The sequence below is a fragment of the Salminus brasiliensis genome, chromosome 13, assembly GCF_030463535.1.
Source record: "Salminus brasiliensis chromosome 13, fSalBra1.hap2, whole genome shotgun sequence".
Lineage (NCBI taxonomy): Eukaryota > Metazoa > Chordata > Actinopteri > Characiformes > Bryconidae > Salminus > Salminus brasiliensis.
In genome coordinates, this window is record NC_132890.1 from 10271569 (window position 1) to 10291592 (window position 20024).

Here is a 20024-nt window from a genome sequence, read left to right on the forward strand (position 1 = left end):
GCGAGATAGCTAGAGAGTGTGGTGGTGGGGGGGGGGGGTTGGTAAGGTATGATCACACCTTCACAAACATCAGTGCTGTTGGGGAGGGGGGCTGACGGTGTGATACAAGAAGGTGTGTCAGCAAACATGCAGAGCAGGAAAGGTAAAAAAGGCTGGAAGTGTGTGCGAGGGTGTTACTGACACACTCATATGAGACGTCAATCACATTTTAGGCTGAGAGTGTGTGGGTGAAAATGGCCAGGGGCCGATGGGCGAAGACAAAGAACAGCACAGAGAGACACAGCACACACACACAGAAGCACACACACACACACACACCTAAACCCTCACATAATATGGATGATATTTGCTTCCTGTAAAAAGAGACTCCTGCACTGACTAGTGCCAAACATTGAATACGAAGATGAGGTAACCACAGAGGCTCTGGAGACGCCTTCACTCAATTAAATACAGTACCTATGGAATGCACCAACATAGAATTTTGTGGGACAACAGCCATAACTGCTAAGTCAGACGTTTGAGCTGTGGAGCAGCGCAACTGTGTTCTCTCTGGAATGACTATTGATGCTCCACCCAATACTTTCAGGATGAGTTGGGGATGAGGTGAGGTGGTAATCATACAACACCCTGACCTCACTAACCCTCTTAAGTGCAAATTAATCCTCACAGTAATGCACCAAAATCTAGCAGGAAGCCTTTTCCTGGGCATCAGAGGCAGTTACCATCAAGTTACCCTTGATTTCAGACGAAACAATGAATGAGCAGGTGTCCCAATACTTTTGCCCATAGTGTTACACCTATGTAACTGATCAGCCAAATAATGTGTGGTGTTCTTAAGTGCCATCGCCTGAAGCTTTTTCACTAACACATGCCTCAACATTGATTGAATAGCTAAAGCTACATATGTAGGCAGCTATAAACATTTCATTTTACCTGCAGTATCTGTGACTCATGTATATGAGGTTTGGAGTTGAGGGGATGGTCATATCTGTCCAGGTTTTATTTAGCACAGTAAACTTGATTATATTCCAGTTCTATTGTATTGCAGTGGCTATTCTGTAATAATTGGTAGTTCATGCCCAGAATTACCCTAACTGGTCGAGTCAACCGGCTGGTTGACTTGCGGATCCGCTCATTTGTGCCTGTTAAATGGTTAATTTACCAAGCCATGACTTACTCCAAAATCTAACTATACTAAAATTGGAGAAAATGTCCACTAAGTCTATGCATGTGCAAGAAAATACTATCAAGCATAGTTTAAATACTGAACCAATAATAATTTTAACTGCAACCAGAATGACACTGAAAGACCCCAACACCCCCCGCACGCCACGTTGCATACTGAATCCTTGATGGCAAATGCCGTCTTCTTGCTAGACCTGTTGTCATCTGTGCAGTAGTATGGAGTGCCCTTTGCTGGAATGGGACATTGCAATACTACAGAGGAGCAAATGGCATAGTGTCATGGCAAACCGCAGACACCATTTTGTTACGAGACTCGACGCATCCTCATGGATTTCGATGAGAAAACGAGGGGCTGGAATATCAAAGCCTTATAATATCCTCGCTAGTCATATATCAAAGCTGACAGATAGTGTAGCTTTTTAATGATTGTTTCGTAATCTCCAGCAGAAAGGAGAGGAGTGGAGCGAGAGTGCGCCGCAGTTAGAGCTCCTCTGTGATCTCGCTGCAATTTTCTGCCGGCTAACACGGCGTCTGATAAAGGTTAATACACTGCTCTCTCTCTTTTTTTTATATTATGCCAAGACGTCATCAATCTTTGAAGAGGGGTGGAAAAAAATAATAAAATAATAACAGCACTTAAAATAATCTGCCTCAATTCCATAATTAATCTCCTCCAGCTTTTCTGACAATTACGATGTTAATTAACCCAAAATTCCCTCCATGGCGGCGGGGAGAGGCAGGCGATCCGCCTTCCCCTCTCACACATGGGCCCCTATCTCTACCATCAGCAGCTCCAAGAGAGAAGAAAGAACGATGAAGGAGGCGGAGGGGGGCAGCACTCATGGCACGGTCCATACTCTTACAAATATAGGTGCTTTAAATGGTTCTTTGAGCGATGCCATGCCATTTGGTACCACAAAGAACTAAGCAGTGGGTGGGAAGAACCTTTAAACTGGAAAAGAACCATTACATCTAGTTAATGAGATTCTTCACATTCACACATCTTTATTTATGGAAGCAACAATGGTTCTTTTATGGCATCCCTCAAGGAACCATATTAGGCACCTTTTGTTTTTATTTTTAGGAGTGCAGATTAGGAGATGTGAGATGTGCTTGGTGTTAAGGCGCGAGAAGAGAAGGTGATGATTCAGGTAAGCCTGTGGAGAGGGTTGGGTAAAGGAGAAGGTAAAGAAGGTGCACTTTTTGTCTGGTAAAGGATCGGGATCTGAATAGGGAAGCAATTGGGTGTCATTTACGTCTGTGTTCACTTTCCCAGAAAGGGGGAAAAGTCACATGGGACTGAGAAGAAACGCAGCACGAACACCAGCTGCAAGCTGGAGGAACTCAGTTGCAGATGCAGTCGGTTGGGGTAGTCGACCGCCCTCTTAAAGCAGAAGCAAGTGGATATTTCAGGCTCTACCACTCCAGCCTGGACTGTCAAGCCTGAAGAAGTCGCTAAGGCCCGGGGTGTTGCGCCAATTGTTCTGTGAAATTACTCACAGGCCTTGCTCGTTAATCTACACTACAGTCTGCTGCTGCAGCAATTATTACTTAAAGAATAACAGCACAGGGGGAGGAGGCACATAAAACAACTGCTAGGGAAACTGCTAGGGAGTGCAGCACAACTCCGCCACAGCCTGGGCCGGGCAGGGCTGAGGAAACGTCGTCCGGCCGGGTGGAAATCACGGCGGCCTGACTCAGCGCTTTATTGCGCTAACGTCTGGTTAAACCTGTCACAAGACTTGCCAAACATAATTAGAACAAGCAGAGAAAGCACTTTAACGCTGCCCTTCCTTTGGCTAATGCTAATTCCTGGTCGTACCCTATCTAATCCTTGTCTTTTGTTAGCATCAGATCTATACCACATTATGTGAGGCGTGTAGACACTAAATCAACTCTGGTGCTGGATTCAAAGACCTTGCAATACATAATACCCTCTCGCTTCTTGCCACTGCTACAGTACAGTAAATGAACTTTGCTACAGAAAATAGCAGCCCTTTTTCCAACGCAAAGAGAGTGTGAAAAAAACACACAGGTACAGGTAATTGCTCAAGATGAGCACCGGGAATGAAGTGAAGGGGAAAAAACAAAACACAGAGAACCTAATTGTTTGTTGGCCTTTGCAGAAGGGGCGAGACCTGCAGTCCCAGGCTCGGCTGCTTGGTGAAGAGTTAACAGAGCAATCAGACCCGCAGCCGTGGCCTCAGCTGCGCAGTCAAGTGTTAAACAATGGAACAGCTGTCGAGAGCGACGTCTGCGCTTCCAGAAATAGAGCTGTTCATTTCACCTGTCTCTCTCACACCTGTGTGCAGGGAGAGAGCGAGAGAGAGAGGGGGCTGGGCAGGGCCAGGGCAGCGGGCACGAAAGGAGAGCAGGAGGAGCGGCTGGCAAACAGCCACGCGTGCGCGCACACACAAACGCACGGGTACTCACGAACACACACAGACACGCACGCACGGCAAAGGTGTTCCACTCACCTATCATGTGATTGGCAACATGGATCTGGATCTCGCGTTCTGTCTCAAAGGTCATTTGGCATTTGATGCACTGATACGTCTTCTTCTGCAAAGCAAGGCACAGAATATTGGAAGTCAAACAGATTACTTCATTCACAACACACACACACTGTTGCGTACACACACACACACACACACACACACACTCTCCCTGAATCTCGCCATCAAGATTTTCCTATCTGTTACACTGGGCCGAGACAAAAGCACAGAGGTAAAGAGCGACCTTGGAAGTTCACTGTCAATATCTAACAGAGCGAACAGGCTGTACAATGGCCCAGCAGGATGAGACAGCAGAACCCTCTAGGGCCCATGGTAATGCAGTCATGAATTCACACATCTCTGTACGAGCCAGTACACACTGGGAAGTCAGACCAAAAAATAAAATATCGTATGACGATAAAATGGTTGCTGGCAATACATCTGACAAGAGAAATATGACAACAGAAATAAGGAATAAAAATGAGAAATAAAAAATAAGCATTTAGCAAAGAAGGGTGTCTGTTGGGGCTCTGAGTGGCTCAGCGGTCTCACACACTACCGCTATGGCCTGGGGCTTGAGAGTTCGAATCCAAAGCCATGGTGTTTTGCCAACAGCGGCCGGGGTCTGAGAGAGCACAACTGGCCGTGCTCTCTTTGGGTGGACCCAGTGCTTTCCTCCGAGCACGTCACCTGCCCAGTGATGCCACATGGGCACCCTTCTAGCAAGTTAAAAAAAAACCAAAATTACAAGTGCTATATTGACTTACTTTAGGGATAGGTGAGGCCTCCGTCACTTTCTTAGCTCCACTGGTCTCTGGGCTCATCTCAGGATGGTCTACCTGAACATGGTTTTCCAGATCTTCCAAGGTCTCGAACTTGACAGCACACTCAGGGCATCGTAGCCCAGTGGCACCCTTCTCCCCTTGCTCCTGAGGGGTCACGACCCCACTGGACGATTGGCCGTTGGTGCCTCGGCTCATGCAGCTAGCGCACAGCCCGAAGGGTAGGCCATTGACATCCAGTTTGACAAGCTCCTGCTTGTTCTTGAACTCTTTCAAGCAGAGTGCACACTTGTAGAGCTTGTGGGCCTGCAACTGGCCATTGGGAGACGAAGAGGCCGACCCTCCTCCTCCACCACTGCCCCCTGATGAAGAGAGCTTTTGCATGTGGAAGGTGCCATGGATCTTCAGCTCCAGGGTAGAGGTGACCGTCTGCATGCAGACCACACACCGAAAACCTGTCAGCGAGTTCCTCAGGTCCGGATGCATCTGGCAGTGCTCAATGAACTCCTCCTCGCTTTGCAGGGGCATCTTGCAGATACGGCAGGTGCCTGTGTCCAGGCTCTTGCTGTGGGTGACCTTGTGCTCTGTGAGGGTGAGCAGAGAGGGAAAACGCTCTCCGCAGATGGGGCACATGTAGTGTTTGGCCGGACCACGGTGGGTTTGGGCATGTTCCCTCAGGCCATTCTCTGAGAAGAAGGTTCTCGAGCAGACATTGCATTTGTGATTGCCCTTGATGAAATCAGCCTTCTTTTTACGGGAACCTGCATCGTCCTCGCCGGGCCTTATGTTGTGATCACGCAACCGGTGGTTTTGGAGCAGGGACTCCATGGTATATGCAGCACCGCAGATGTCACAAGCATACATCGGTTCTGAGGCATCCATCTCCTCCTCTCCTCCACTGGCTTCATGGCTGTTGGCCGTTTCTTGGGTCCCTCCCTTCAAAAGCATGTTCTGAAGGTCAGCCTGTTCAGCAGCTACAGTTGAACCTCCTCCTCCTCGTTTAGAGCTCTGAGTCACCCCATTGGGAGTTCCGTTCTGACTCCCTCCATTTCCATTGCCATTCCCTCCATCGAACATGCAGTGCTTCTCTCTGAGATGTCTTTCCAGCAGGACAATGGCATGGAAGGCCTTCCCACAGAAGCGGCAGTTGAACTTCTTACTGTGGGTGGTGATGTGGCACTGGAGCTCCACCTCTGTGCCGAAACTCTCCCCGCAGAATATGCACTTGCGGGGTTTGCCGGCAACCCCAGGCCCAGAAGGCTGACTCAGGTGAGTGTGCTTCACATGCGTCTGCAGGTCACTCTCCTTACGGAAGTCCCAGGCACATGCAGTGCAACGATACATTTTCTTTTCGTTGCTGTGTTTGACAGCCAGGTGCACTTGGATGGAGACCTTGGAGTCGAAGACCTCCTGACACAATGTGCAGTGGTACAGCACAAAAGTGTGCATGTCCAGCAAGTGCTTTTGCAGGTCGTCCACGGACGAGAACTGCTTGTCACAGCTCTCGCAAACGTACTGCGTGGAGGTCGTAGTGTAGTGGATGGTCAAGTGCTGCAGCAGGGATTCTTGAGAGTCAAAGTCCTCTTTGTTGCATTGAGGACAGGACTGTCTCCTCAGTAGGAGTTCCAGGTGGGACTTGAGGTGGGTCTGGAAACTCTCAAAGCTGGTGAAACGAAGATCACACTGATTACAGGGGTAGTCACCATTAGCACCTGGGCCATCACCAGTCACTCTGTGGCGTTTAGGGGAAGAGATCTCCACATCTGAGGAGGCCGGGCTCAGATCTGCCACCTTCACTTTGCGCTTGTTGTTGGCTAGCGGGATGTTTTTGTGATTCTCCTTGATGTGTTTAGTGAGCTTGAGAAGGGAACCAAAGATTGGAGAATTGGTGCAGTAGGGGCAGGAGTACACCTCCATGAAGGACTGCGAAGGCTGCAGTACTGGGGACTCCATCTTGGTCACACCACCTCCACCACCCCCACCACCGCTGCTGCAGTGGGTCTGCTGGATGTGTTCAGTGAGGGAGGATTCCGTGAGGAAACCCATTGAGCACTGATTGCAGAAGAAGGCATGGTTTCCCTCCAGAGTGGTGGAGCCAGCAACCACACCACCAGGCAAGCAGTGAGAGACACGGATGTGCTCTTGCAGGCTGTTGATGTCTGCAAACATGTCTGGGCAGTAGTTGCAGTGAAACGCAGACACGTTACTGAACTGTAAAAGGGGGAAGCTGGAAGCTGAGCCTCCATTGGATCGATGGGCTTTGCGCACATGCTCATTCAGATTGTAAAGAGTAGGCAGGGTGTCCAGACACAGTTGACAGGTGTGACTCTGCTGAGGTTTGTCTGCATGGATAGTCTTCAGATGAATCTCCAGAACTGCCAGGCTGTTGAAATCTCTCTTGGAGCAATAAGGGCAACTATACGTGACCTTTCCTGACCAACCTTCATCGTGATCGGAGGACGGGGCTAGCTTGCGTCTGCCCTGTGTGGGTTTGAGGGTTGAGTCTGGGGTGGATCCTCTCTCCAGCGAGGCACTGGAGTCGGGAGTGGCGCTGCTCATAGATGCCACGCTGCCCAGCACTGGATCAGGACTGGCGCTGTGGTTGCTGGAGTCGGGCTGCCGGTGGCTGTCCAGGTGGCAGTAGACATCTTCTACTGATGAAAACTGCTCTGCGCACATGGGGCACTTGTGTTTCTTGTTGGCATGTGTTCGGTCAATATGGGTGAGCAGGGTTCCTTCATCGCTGAAAATCTCTGGGCAGTGGATGCACTGTAGTTCTGCGCGATCTGAAAGCTGAGGATGGCGCGTGAGCACGTGCTTCTCTAACTCATCGGTCTGGCTGAAAGTTTCCTCGCAGTAATCGCACATGTACAGGTCCTGGTCTGGGTCTGCCGCATCACCCGTAGATCCATCGCGCTTTCCCTGGTCTTTTTTCGCCATGTGCTCCTTGTTCTTCCTATGGGCCTGCATGTGGCTCTGTAGCGAAGAGGTGGAGGAGAAGCCCCGCTTGCAAACACTGCACTTAAAGGGCTTACTGGAACTGTGCGTCTTCAGGTGAATCTTGAGGTGGTCGCTACGTGAGAAGGCAGCCTCGCACTCCTGGCAGCTGTACTTCTTGTCGCCAGTGTGCAGCTTGACGTGACGGTCCCGGCTGCGCTTGTGCTTGAAGAGCCGACTGCAGAAGGTGCACTTGAAGGGCAGTTTGTCGCTGTGGATCTGCTCGTGGCGCTTCAGGTAGCTGAGGCGGCTGAAGGACTTGTCGCAGAACTGGCAGGGATAGGGCAGGCCAGAGCCTCCTTCCTCCTCCCCCGTGCCCATGCCCAGATCGCAGCAGCCGTCCCCCAGCATCTGCGATGGCGATGCCACGTCTTTGCTGGAGGGAGAGGACGCCACCCAGGAGAGCCCCGGGTCATCGTCGCCATCTGCAATGCAAAACACAGACAGAATTAAAATGTTAAAGAGGGAGGAAAATTATCTAAATAGAAGCAAAGAACCAAAGACATCCAATCCCACAGGAGTGGAGAAATAAGGACAGAAATATATTATTTGATCCTTTCATGTGTTCCCTCTGCAAACAAGCTCACCCCCGTCTCCAGATTCGGATTTATCATATTTTTCATTACGGCCGCCAGATTGAACATCATCTCCAAAAGCGATTAGAGCAGGTCCATTTACGGGACAATGTGTGTAAAATCAAAAGATTATTGGATTATTTACATCTTTTCTTTTTTTTTTTTTTTTTTTTTTACTGTTTGTGCAAACACAGGGCCAGTCCAGATTACGCTGGCGCCGCCGCACACACACATATATTATTCTACAAATATATACAAAGCGGGATGTACTTAATTCTGCCCTGTTTTGTGCAATCTGATGGGGCCTGACACAGTCCAAACGTCATCTATTTAGCATCTCAACTAGCAGCCTCCAAAGGAAAGCAAGGGAGAGAGCTCATGACTTATTGAGCAGGGCTGCTGCGTGTGCACAGTCCCACTGTGGCTCAGACAAACACAGAATTTTCTATCACTGCCTGTTTGTTTGCTTTATTTCACAGAGTTTTTACGTTCCCTGTTAACGTGCTGCTGCAAAAGAAAAAAGAAAAAAAACGGAGCAAAAGCCGCTGGTATTTCACATTCCAGAAACCCAAATGTTTACAGAGAGTAAATCCACTTCCACTCCTAAAAAAAAATTTCAAAAAACACTCCATCCATACTGATGAGCCAACATAAGGGTAGGCTTGCATGTTCTAAACACAGTTCAGTAATACCTTGAAGACTGCTGAAACAGTGTTGCAAGTTTCGCCCCGGCTTTGAAATAAAAAATAAGCAAAACTGCACAAAGGAAAAAGTGCCGCACGTCAGCTGGTACTGTACAAAACACAAATAATTGTAACTCCATATGGCAATAGGAGGATTTCACTTCCGCCCACGCTCCCAGTGCGCACAAAGGTGAGCGCAGCAGAATTTGTGGAAAATAAATTCATGTGATGAATCGATCCACTTTAAAATGTAGGTGCTGTGCAGAACAAATAAATCTCCACGGGGGTTTGTGGGCAGAAATTTGTAAAACCATGAATTATGAATTTAGCTCCAAGCAAGAAATGAATTCAGGCTGTAGAAGTAAAAAAAAACAAAAAAAAACAAAAAAAAAACATACACACACACATACCCACACATACACACATCCACGCAAAAGAATAGAGATATCAGTATCAGAGATGATAGCAAAAGAAATGTCACATTCGGCGATGGTCTCTAGGAAAATGCTTATGCAGTTAGAGCGCCAACAAAAAGGAGAGACTGAGGCGCCTAAACGTTCACGAAGAAGAAAGCAAGCCAACAGCTAGCATAGATGTTGTATGTGCTGCGCTGTGCTGTGCTGCTCCCCTCCTTCACTCAGCCTCTGTCACTTTCTCAGATTACAGTAAGACACCCCCTGTGCCTCTTGCTCCAGTCACTATAGCCGCCCCCCCTCTTCGCACAAGCTTTTGTGTCCATGTCAGGATAAGAGCCATCCCAAAACAACCTAAACCCTGGCGACACAGGAGAGAGAGAGAGAGAGCGAGAGAGTGCCTCGGCGCCCCAATGAAAGAGCCCTGAATGAAAGCCCATAAGGGATTTAACTGTGGTGAATTCTTTGGCTACACAATAAGGCCGTGGCCCCTGACAGACTAACCTCTGATCTGGACACTGTGGAGGTGAGAGGAGGGGATAGAAGGGCAGGAGAGGGGAGGAGACAGGAGGAGGGTGGGGGTGCTGGGGGTTTTATGCTGACTGACAGGTAAGCCTACCCGCTGCAGCACAGCCACGCACACTACCACGGGGCAAGAGATACAAAGAAACACTTGCTCGAGCACGGAGCCAGAGAAAAGGAGGCAAAAAAAAAAAAAGGGAAAGAACTAAGAGGAGGGATGAAGAATAGAGACAGAGGAGGAGGAGGGGGGAAAAAAACTCCTGGCACATGTGGTCATTCTGGCGAATTATAAATCTATTAATGCTAATGCAATCCCTCTGACTGCGACAGAATGTGAGAAATCACTTTTGAGAAAGAGGGAGATTATAGTCATTAAATAGCCTTAATCCTCAGAAGTGTGGCTGTTCCGGAAAATGGAAGATCACATGGCTTTTAGAGGGCTTTTGTCATCCGTCCGCCGGGGGACTTGGCAAGAGCGCTAAACAGGGTAAGAAATTTCAATGAAAAGTTAAATTAGAAAAGAAACAGAAAGAAAGAGAGGAGAAAAAGCGAAGGGAGGGGAAAGGGAGAAGGGGGGGAGCACCCCGGGACGGGAACAGCCTCGGAAAAGGCCTCGGAAACTCACGATTCTCCTCCGCTCCCTCTTTCTCTTTTTCCACGCTAACTTTGCTTCCAGCAGCCTTCCTGATGGCCTTCTTCATTTCTTCTTTCTCGCAGGCCTGTTTCTCTCTCTTTCCCCTCCCTCTCCTCTTCCTCCGTCGCACACTTTTCGACTCGTTTCCTTTCCTTCTGTCTCCGAACTGTCTTTCATGTTGTGACTCATTACTGCATTAACAGGCTGTCCTGGTGGCTGCTCCAGTGGTGCTGGCCTTCGCCTTGCCGGCCCCGTCCCAGGTGGAGGGGAGGAGTGCGGCACGGAAGGATGGAGAGAGGGAGGTTGGGGGGGGGATAGAAGCAGCAGCCGCACACACTCTGATGTCCAGGGACAGACTAGCCACCCTGCTTGGAGCTGGGGCTTGATAATTGGGGGACACAATAATGAAAACACATGGTGACAGAAGAAACCACCGGCAGCACCTGATCGGTGGCCGTTTCTCCTTCAAGAGCACCCCCCCTCTCCCCACGAACACCACCACGACGCCATCAGCTCAGGCCAGAGCGGACCATGCCGGCCTGGCTAATGGGCTGGCCAATGCGCCGGCATGCCGGGCCAGAAACATGGTGGATGGGCTGTAATGAAGACTTGCCCAGTCTGACGTCTGTCCTCATCCTGCTCATCAGACACAAGGACAGGGGGAGCGAAAGAAAAGAGAGAGAGACAGAGAGAGAAAGAGAGAAAGGGAAAGGCACGGAGGGATCCCCTCCATCTCTCCCAAAAGCGGAACCATCGCCCGGCTGAGGCTTTGGTGAATGGCCCTACTGCAGGAACCAGCCCGGTAGGCCTGTTCATTAAGGGCCGGACCCATACAGAGAAAGCTTACACACTGACAAGACGAGGCAGTGCTGCAGCACGCACCAAGCCCCCCAAAAGCTAACTTGTACACGAGCCATTACAGAAGCGCCACAATAGTGTTGACACACCAGTAGACAATAGTAAGTAGTATGCATCTTTAATCTCTGAGCTGCACCAAGCTCTAAGCCTGTTCCTGTATTCATTCCGACAGCATAATCCACTAAATCAACTCGGTCCCTCTGGCTCGTCAGAGTGAAGTCTCTGACCAGATCAATTCTGTTCTAAATCTAGATTAGAAGAGGTCCTGGCCATTTGCGTAGGTCTCAATTTTCTGAACTGGCTGAACTTTGTCTAAATCGCTTTCCAGCGAAGGAAAAGTTTGCACAGTGCCAGCCAGAAAGGAAAAAAAAGAACATGGCCCACTGCCCTGATGGTCAAAGTCAAACCGTGGCTAGCCACAGCAGTTTGCACCTAATAATTATTTAGATGAGGTCCATAAATAACACACAAAAAAAACCCTGACGTCTCTTTTTATGACCAAGAACCTCAACCCTCAAAAAATACAGCTGATTGCATTCCTAGATAACTTCCGCAAGCTAAGAGGATGAGGCAAAAGCAAGAGCTAGCCAGCAATCAGTGGTCACAGACATCGTCACGCTAATGCTATTAGCACAGGGCCCTGCCAATACTAATCGGAACTGGCCTTTATCTGTATCGTGCAGCCGCTGTGGGTGAAAATCGAGCGCCGATCCGGGCCTAATTCTTCTATTTCCAGAAAAGGAGGCAGCTCGGTATTCTGATCTCGTTTGCCTTCACCTAGTCGCATTCCAGAACCCCCCCTCCCCACCCCGAAACCCTGCCGCCTCCACCTTTGAGCCTGGCCCCCTGCCCAGGCCTCCACCTTTCCCAGCAGCCCCCCTGCCCGGCTCCCAGCCCCTTCCCCCTGGCCCTCTGCCCACTGCCCCGGGCTGGAGAGCCGCACCGTAGGGGGCAGAAAAACAACTTCCACCCCGAGCTCCCACAGGGCAGCCCAGCACGCCAGTCAGACAAGCCTGGAGCAACAGCCAGGGGAAAGCAAACTTGCAAGAGGTTCTTTCTCCCGCTCTTTCCCTCTTCCCCTTATATGTGACCATATATATATATATCCCCATAAAACCACCCCCACCCATCTCTCTCCTCTTCTGCTCTTCTGCCTCCTGCCTCTCTAGCACCGAGGGACGGCCTCACTCTTCCCTGTCTTCCTTCCTTCCTTTCTCTCCAAGGCAACGGCCATAAGCAAACACGACAGAGGACAAAGCTGGGCCGTGAGATACAGAGGAAGACAGAGGGAGAGAAAGAGAGAAAAAAGAAAAAAAAAAAAAAGGGGGGGGGGGGGGGTGGGTGATACACAGGAGTTGACCACATGGTCAACAGTCCTTTGAGTGCAGTCTCTGAGACCAAACACCTGTTTTGGGATACTAAGCACACGATACACACACACACACACACACACACACACACACACACACACACACACACACATATATAAGCAAAAACACACAAACTGCAGTCTTACTCCTCCATACTGTTCCAGTCTGTCCCCTTGGGTAACCATGCTGACACACACCCAGCCTGCTCTGTGCCCCTCTGCTGCTCAAGGGAGACAGTCTGTCAGGGGCTAGCTCCTACTGGACAAACACACAGACACACAGACACACACACACGGACACGCTCCTATCCACTGACAGTGTTTGCTTGATGAAGCTGACACTCCAGTCTGTGCATGCTGGACCCCTGGCACAACTCTCGCTGCCTTACAGGAGGCCCATGGGATCCAGTCTGTTAGGGTCCATCTCCTAGAAGACACACGATCATATGCTGAGCTACACACACACACGCACACACACACTTTTGTGTTTATTCAGGACATGGGGTCACATATGTTCTGTATGTATGAAATATATATGTGACCATATGTGTATAAAATTGATCCTAATTTTAATGGATTTACAAACAATCTAATTTACACAATTGTCCCCATCAACCAAGACATGTCTGCTGTCCACATTTGAAGTCTGGACACCTAATTTGTAAACTGGAGCTACAAGGCTAAAGCTAACAAACACTAAAAGTCATCCAAAGCTTTTTGTAACTATGTGGCTAAACACCTCTCTCTATCCACTTCAACCTCACAATGTCTTCATTAAGGTCTCACAGACCGGGTTCAAGACACAGTCTGATGGACCTGCATATGTCCCATAGACTGAAAAGGTTTGGGTGACTACTGATAAACTACTGTTTGCTGGCAACATAAGCCCCTGAGCTCGGGTGCACAAACAAACAGGGAATATTTGGACACCAAACATGTTTTGGTGGATCGGCTACACCTAGGGAAGAGAGGGAAAATCATTCCCATTTGAATTTTTAATGCTGGACTATTCCTTTAACCTGAGTGATCAAGAAAACAAATAATGAAAAATGTAGCATTTGAAGATAGCATTACGCTAATCCTGATATTGTGGGTTAGAGATGTTTTTCTGGGGTAAATGTTGAAAATATATGTAACACATACACACACAGACACACCGTTTCGACCGACCCCCCCCCCACACACAAAATGACGCACTGATTAAGTCATTGAGCAGGAAGTCTGACCAAAAACCTGGAGGATGTTCACCTACTTACACTCTCATTCTCTCCCTCTCTTTCTCTCACACACACTCAAAATGGTGATGTCACAGCACAAGCAGTCTGTCAGGGGCCACAGTCCTGGAGGACACGCACACACACACACACACAAGCGCGCTGCCCACGGCCCATATGGAGCAGTTGGCGCCCAAAAGCGTCCGAGCAGCCGGCCTCATTCCCAGGGCAGAAGGTGAAGGGCAGGGGGCCGGAGACTGCGAGCGGGGGGACACACACATGGGGCCAGCTGAGAGCCGGACCCACAACCCCCCAGATCCCCTCTGAAGACTCCCCAGGTGAGATAGGCCAAAACGGGGACACAGTATTTGAAGGCTAGAAGCTGAGCGTCCCAGAACATCTCAGCATCTAAACAGCTTCCATAAGAGGAAACACAAACTTCCACTGTGGCTTTCTGATGACACAACAGTGCAACTCATTAAATGGCAGGCTCACTATGCAGCTATTAATGTTAAATAGGGCCATTTACTAAAAACTATGAATTCCTCAGCGACTTGAACCTCAGATACTAGTAGTTTAAGGAGTTCAGCAAAGCTGATTGGTGGAAAACTAATGTAGGCCAGATTCTGGCTTACATGAGGTCCTGTGGTCATCTGTGATTATGATTTCCCAAGCAAAAAAAAAAAAGAAGGTGTTTGACGTCTGCTACTGTTCACTGTATGTCACCTACCGTGTATATTGTCGCTGTCAGAAGAAAACATGATGAATGGACCTAGAATTGCTCTAAAATTAATTGATGCCATTTTACTGTGCACAAATGTAGACACCTGTGAAATTCTGAATTATAAGGCTCCTTATGTGGACAGTGGAGTTTTTTTACTCAGTAAAACACTAATATTAGAATACATTATTACAATTATTACAAAAAGTGTTGGTTTTCTGTTGGTTCACTGTGTTCATTAAAACATCTCCAAAGCTCTCCTCATGGGAGTCTAGTCTTATTTATAGCCATCATCCAACAGCTGGTTTGGTAAATCAGTGCTTAATGATGTTAAATCAGCTGGTGATGGAACTGAACACATCCATGCTGTACTGGCTGGGGTGTCCAGCTCAACTAAGACCTTTACTACCTTCTTCAGAAATAGAAATACTGGTTAGTTTTTTTTTTTACTGTATTTATTTTTACCTGAGTCTGTTCTAATGTGGTCTAGTTTTTTTAGCTCTGAGAGAACTGCTTTTAAATAATGTGTTTAGGCACTGTACTGTACACATCGCTGCTGTCCAATGAAAACATGTATCTCCATTTTTAGTCTCACTGTACATTGTGTAAATAATGCTAGACGAACATACCAATAGAAATGCTCTAAATGACTTGGACTAATAACTCTATTATTTTATACATTAATACATGCAATTATAAGTTACATAACACAAATAGATTAACTTGCCTTCTCCTGTAAAGTCAGCATTTTGGACATATGGCAACAATATACAAACAATATCATCACCTTTACCATCACCTTCTATAAACAATAATCACATGACATCCGGGTCTGTAGAAAATACAACCCAGTAGAAGCCTGCTCGTCCTGTGGGTACTGTATGGTATGAGTGACACCAACGAGGAGACGTCCCCCTGATAAACCCGTCCCATCCTATAGGCCTATAGACTCCTCAAAAAACATACACCAGCAATCTCTACTTTCCAAAAAGCTGCATATATGCCCTATAGGATCTAGGGTACTTCCACACTGCGATGTACGGAGCATGCTAGAAAGCTAACAGTGTGTGCAAGAGTGTGCTAGAGAGAAACAAGGAGAGGAAAGGTGAAGAGAGAAGGAGAGAAGGATGTTGCGTGACGACAGGGGCACTGGCAGTGGTTAAGAGGCGTTTGACTCCGGTGCTGCGCGGTGTGTGTTAGCGGCGGGGGCCTGCACCGTTAAACAGCTGCACATTAATTACATGTGAAGTGTACCAAAACAAGGCTCTCTGCTGTTCCAGCGTCGGCAGGCCAAGACATCTGGCATCTGCTCCTGCTTTCTACCGCACATCGTCTTCAGTTCCCAGCGTCTCCTTCACTAACTCTAACGCACTCTTTTCGGCTCCTTCCTGCCCACAAACTGACCTCTGTCTGTTGTTTTGCCCTCAGCTTATACTCCTTTGGTAACTCTCTCTCTCTCTCTGTCTGGTAAAAAGTCTCTGTTGCTTCACTCTCTCTCTCTCGCATGCTCATATGTCTGTCGATCTCCAAGCTGTCAGGTTTCCTCTGAATGCTAAGGCAATGGGAAACAGCTGTTTATCCAGCCATGCAGGAAGCCAGGCGCATCCTCACATTGCCTCGGCCCACCTAGCCCAAAAGTGTGCCCCTGCAATGACGGAGAGAGAGCATGCAGCCAATGCAGAAGTAATCAGAGGGTAAAGAAAAAGCAAAAACTGCCTCTTATTAGACAGTTTGGCTTCTTAAAATACAAGTACTAGGGTACAAAGGCATGCCATCAATGTCATAAATCAATGCAAATGAATGCCACAGCTGGGCTAATAGAATAGCCGCTGATCTGGACCTGCCGGCATGGGGTCCACATACAAAATGAGCCACTATGTGTCGCTGCAATCGAGATTAAATTGCTAGTCAGAATTCCGTGCACCCACTTGTGCATAGAAGGACCCTGCATTTTTGTAAGTAAGGGCAAATACTGGGTCTTAACCTCACATATAGAATACATCCAAATAAACATCCATATTGAGGCTGACATGCAAAAAAACTTGTATCTCCAAAATGGTAACTTTACTAGAGAAGAAAAAAACCTCTCAGCTTGACACAAGTGTTGACACAATATAAAGAGCAACTGCCAGATTCACATCATGTCAAAAAGTGAAAATCTGCAAAAAATGGAGGAGCATGGTTTGTGCTCGACAATGACGATGTCTTAAAACTTCAGTGTACTGCTTCTGAGTAGCCTACAACAGCTCCCTCCCCCTTTCACCTCTCGATATATTCCCTCTACCACCCTCTCTCGCTCGCTCTCTCTCTGATGTGTGTGTGCTGTGCAGCAGAGCTCTAGGCAGAGATCACACACTGTAGTCTGCCGCTTGGCCCTCTTTGATCAAACAGAAGCCGAAAGGAGTCAGGTTAAGGCTCACCTGCTCCCCCTATTAGCACTCACTGCCTGCCTTCCCCTGCTCCAGCCTACCAGCACAAACACACACACACACACACTCATACACACATGCACACACAGCCTCTGCTACTTCAGTCTCCTCGCTGAATGACAGCTGGCTGGAGGTGCTGCTCCGAGTCATGCAAAGCTGCCAACGATGCAATTGTTGGGACTGTAACTTAAATGGAACATGTAAAGGCACCTAAGGAACCCTAAGGAACTGTGTGTGTGTGTGTGTGTGTGTGTGTATGTGTGCATGTGTGTGTTGGCCCACACTTCAGTTCAGTTCATAACTACATACCAAACTCAGATTCATAGCAGCTGCTCAAAACATGTTAAGTAATCTACAGAAGATGAAAAAAGGGACCTCAGACTGCTGTCCAAGGTGCTGCGGAATGTCTAGACCTGCATCATCGAAAGCATCCACAAAGGTGGCGATAGAAACCTGGTTTGGGAACAGCACCAAGCAGGATAAGTGGGCTCTCCAGAGGGGGGTGCGATCATCGAAGCGCATCATCCTGATGATGCATTAGTGAGGTCAGGATCCTGCATGATCACCACTCCCACTCATTCCCAACATCCTAACATGGGTGCAAGTAGCTGAATGCACTCATTAGCAGGGGTGTCCACAAATATTTGGATACATAATTTGTGTATGGGACAACATAAAATAGATTATTTTGAATGTATTTAATGTACACAACAACTGTTGTAATGTATAATTAGAGATCTACACAATTGACCTGAAATTTGGCCTCTGAAAATTGTATTGGAGCTGGACATACTTGTATCGTTACACCCCTGTTAAGCTCAGGATAGAAAGTGTTAAGATTAATAACTCAATAATAAGCCTGGGGTTCAATGGGGTTAACAGCATAGGCTATTGGAACCATTGGTGTGTGTGTGTGGTCGGTGGCTGAGTTTGCTTGCTAGACGGCCATTCTTGTCTCTGGCCATCTCTCATTTTTCTGAACTCAATCAGCCAAACCTCATTGTTAAAAATAGTCTGTGTGCCCGCAGGCTGCCACACTACAGGAGGAAGCTAATGGAGAACGTGTCATACTGACTCAGATGTGTGTGTGTGTGTGTGTTCGCACGCATGCACATACTCACACACATATGCACACCGTAACAAGGAGGAAATGCATTTCAGGCTTCCTATGGTCACATTAATAGCCAGTTACCTGTGTAATATGGCCTATTTAGATTAACGCTCGGTTCATCAAGAGTTGTTTTCTTCAGTCTGGTATTTTCTGAGCTGAGTTAAGCACCTTATATCAGACTAGTGTTTAATCCATGTTGAGCTCTCAAATAAACACTCCCTGCTGACATCTTGCCTCTGCAGTACTCCACTAACTGCTTTCGGTAACCCAAAATGAGTACAGCAGGTAAACATGCATGTTCATACTGTACGTGGCTATGTACTTCAGAAGCTTTTCAGCATCTGTGCAGTTACTGAATTTCCAAATCTATGTCCAGTCGATCTGAGTGTGGGTCCTGGCTTCTGTATGAGGCTTGCACACCACCCCCTACAGTCAGATCAGGGTAAAATGCATTTCACAGGCACACACAGGAGTTCAAGTGTTGAAATGACACAGAAAACAGCAAAACAGCAACAGTTTAATCCCCCTAAACTGTAAGTAGTTAGCAGTTACTGAATAATATACCTTAAGATTAATAACTTTGTAATGAGACTATAATTTATGGGGTTAAAGGAGCTTGAATAGCACTAAAAAAACAAAAACAATGAGACATGCCAGCTCCTAAAGGAACAGTCCTGTGTTTTTTAGCCTAATCTTTATCAGCTCTAACGGTAGCGTGCAGTCGATTAACACAAACAATGATTTGATGCATTGGTCTGTATTCAGTATATTTAAAAATCTTTTTAAAAAAAACTGCTGACACAAAAACACTTGCTCTAGAATGTATTTATTGATTATTAAAGTTGCTGTTTGCTGCATAAAAATGTAAGTATTTGACTTTGGTTTGGGTGCTTAGATGCAAAAAATGCTTAGATGCAGTCCTACGTGCAAATTACCAACCCTGTTATTTAGCCTTAGAATAAAACACGGCAAATTTCCTTTCAGAAAAAATTATGAGCTCTGCACTGATTGGCTGTTTTACGCCACTGCGAAGACCATAAATGGTGCTGCAGTATCAGTCATACACTAGTGCAGGAGTGTAGCTGCTGCATCATTTAAGGTGGAACGAATATTTAAAGTAAGAAACTAACTAAAAACTACCAGAAAACTACATTTGCCATGCCCAGTTTTTTTATTGGCTATTGGTCAGGACCAGCAGAGTTGCTGACCAGTATACACTACTAGATGCTGGTGCTCAGTCAAGTCGAAATAAATCAAACATGTTTTATATGCTTAGACTGGTCTGAAACACAACAAGCAGAAATCAGTCAGAGTCAGAGTCAGTGCTCTACAGACTAGTGCCACCCAGCAGACACCAGCCAGACTGAGAATTCAGGCTAATATCAGGCAAAATGCACAGGGTAACCCCAGCTTTAGCTGTCGAAAGGCTTTGCTAGTGGTTGGAGTTTATGTCAGTTTTAAGGGGGTAAATAAAATGAGTCAAGTCTGTTATGTAACAGTTCTGGGGTTTGAAAAATTGGCCTGTTTTACAGCTGTTTTCATAGTATGTCACTTCCATGTACCAAACTCTCATTATTTAACTATGCCAGTACTAAGGCACCCTCAAAACAAGAAGGCAACAATCAGATGAACGCTGAGACTTCTATTATTTGTGTGAAGTCTTTCTGTTCATTTATTAAGTACAGAAAAGTGCTGCTAATGACTTTCTGTGATAATTGACTGTAAGCAACAGATGCAGCAGAAAAAAAACAGGAGCACTCCTGTATGTACTGAATCTATAGTTACCATATTGTCTCTCGATTGTGTTCTCTCTCTCTCTCCCTAAATAAGTCATAAGTGAAGGCGGCAGTTGGAGAGACAGCTCGGGCTGGTTTTAGGGGACGGGATGGAGGAGTGCAGCAGGGGGTAGAGGGCTTGAGAGCAGGGGGGGTTAGGGCAGGGGCCTCAGGGGAGTGTCAGACCCAGGAGAGCTTCCCACATACAGGCAGAAAAGATGCAGGTACCTCCCGCCCCCACTGCCACCCTGGGGACCCTTC

The 20024-nt window shown here is 47.4% G+C and overlaps 1 protein-coding gene across 1 annotated transcript in view; it reads right to left on the bottom strand.

Annotated features, from left to right (window-relative positions):
* The window catches only part of znf423 (zinc finger protein 423), a 181993-nt gene that overhangs the window by 88412 nt on the left and 73557 nt on the right, over nucleotides 1-20024 (bottom strand). The window contains exons 5-6 of the mRNA XM_072694860.1: nucleotides 4448-7884; nucleotides 3663-3747 (exon numbers count right to left, since the gene is read on the bottom strand). Of these exons, the coding sequence (XP_072550961.1) occupies nucleotides 3663-3747; nucleotides 4448-7884 (3522 nt within the window). The remainder of the gene's footprint in view (nucleotides 1-3662; nucleotides 3748-4447; nucleotides 7885-20024) is intronic.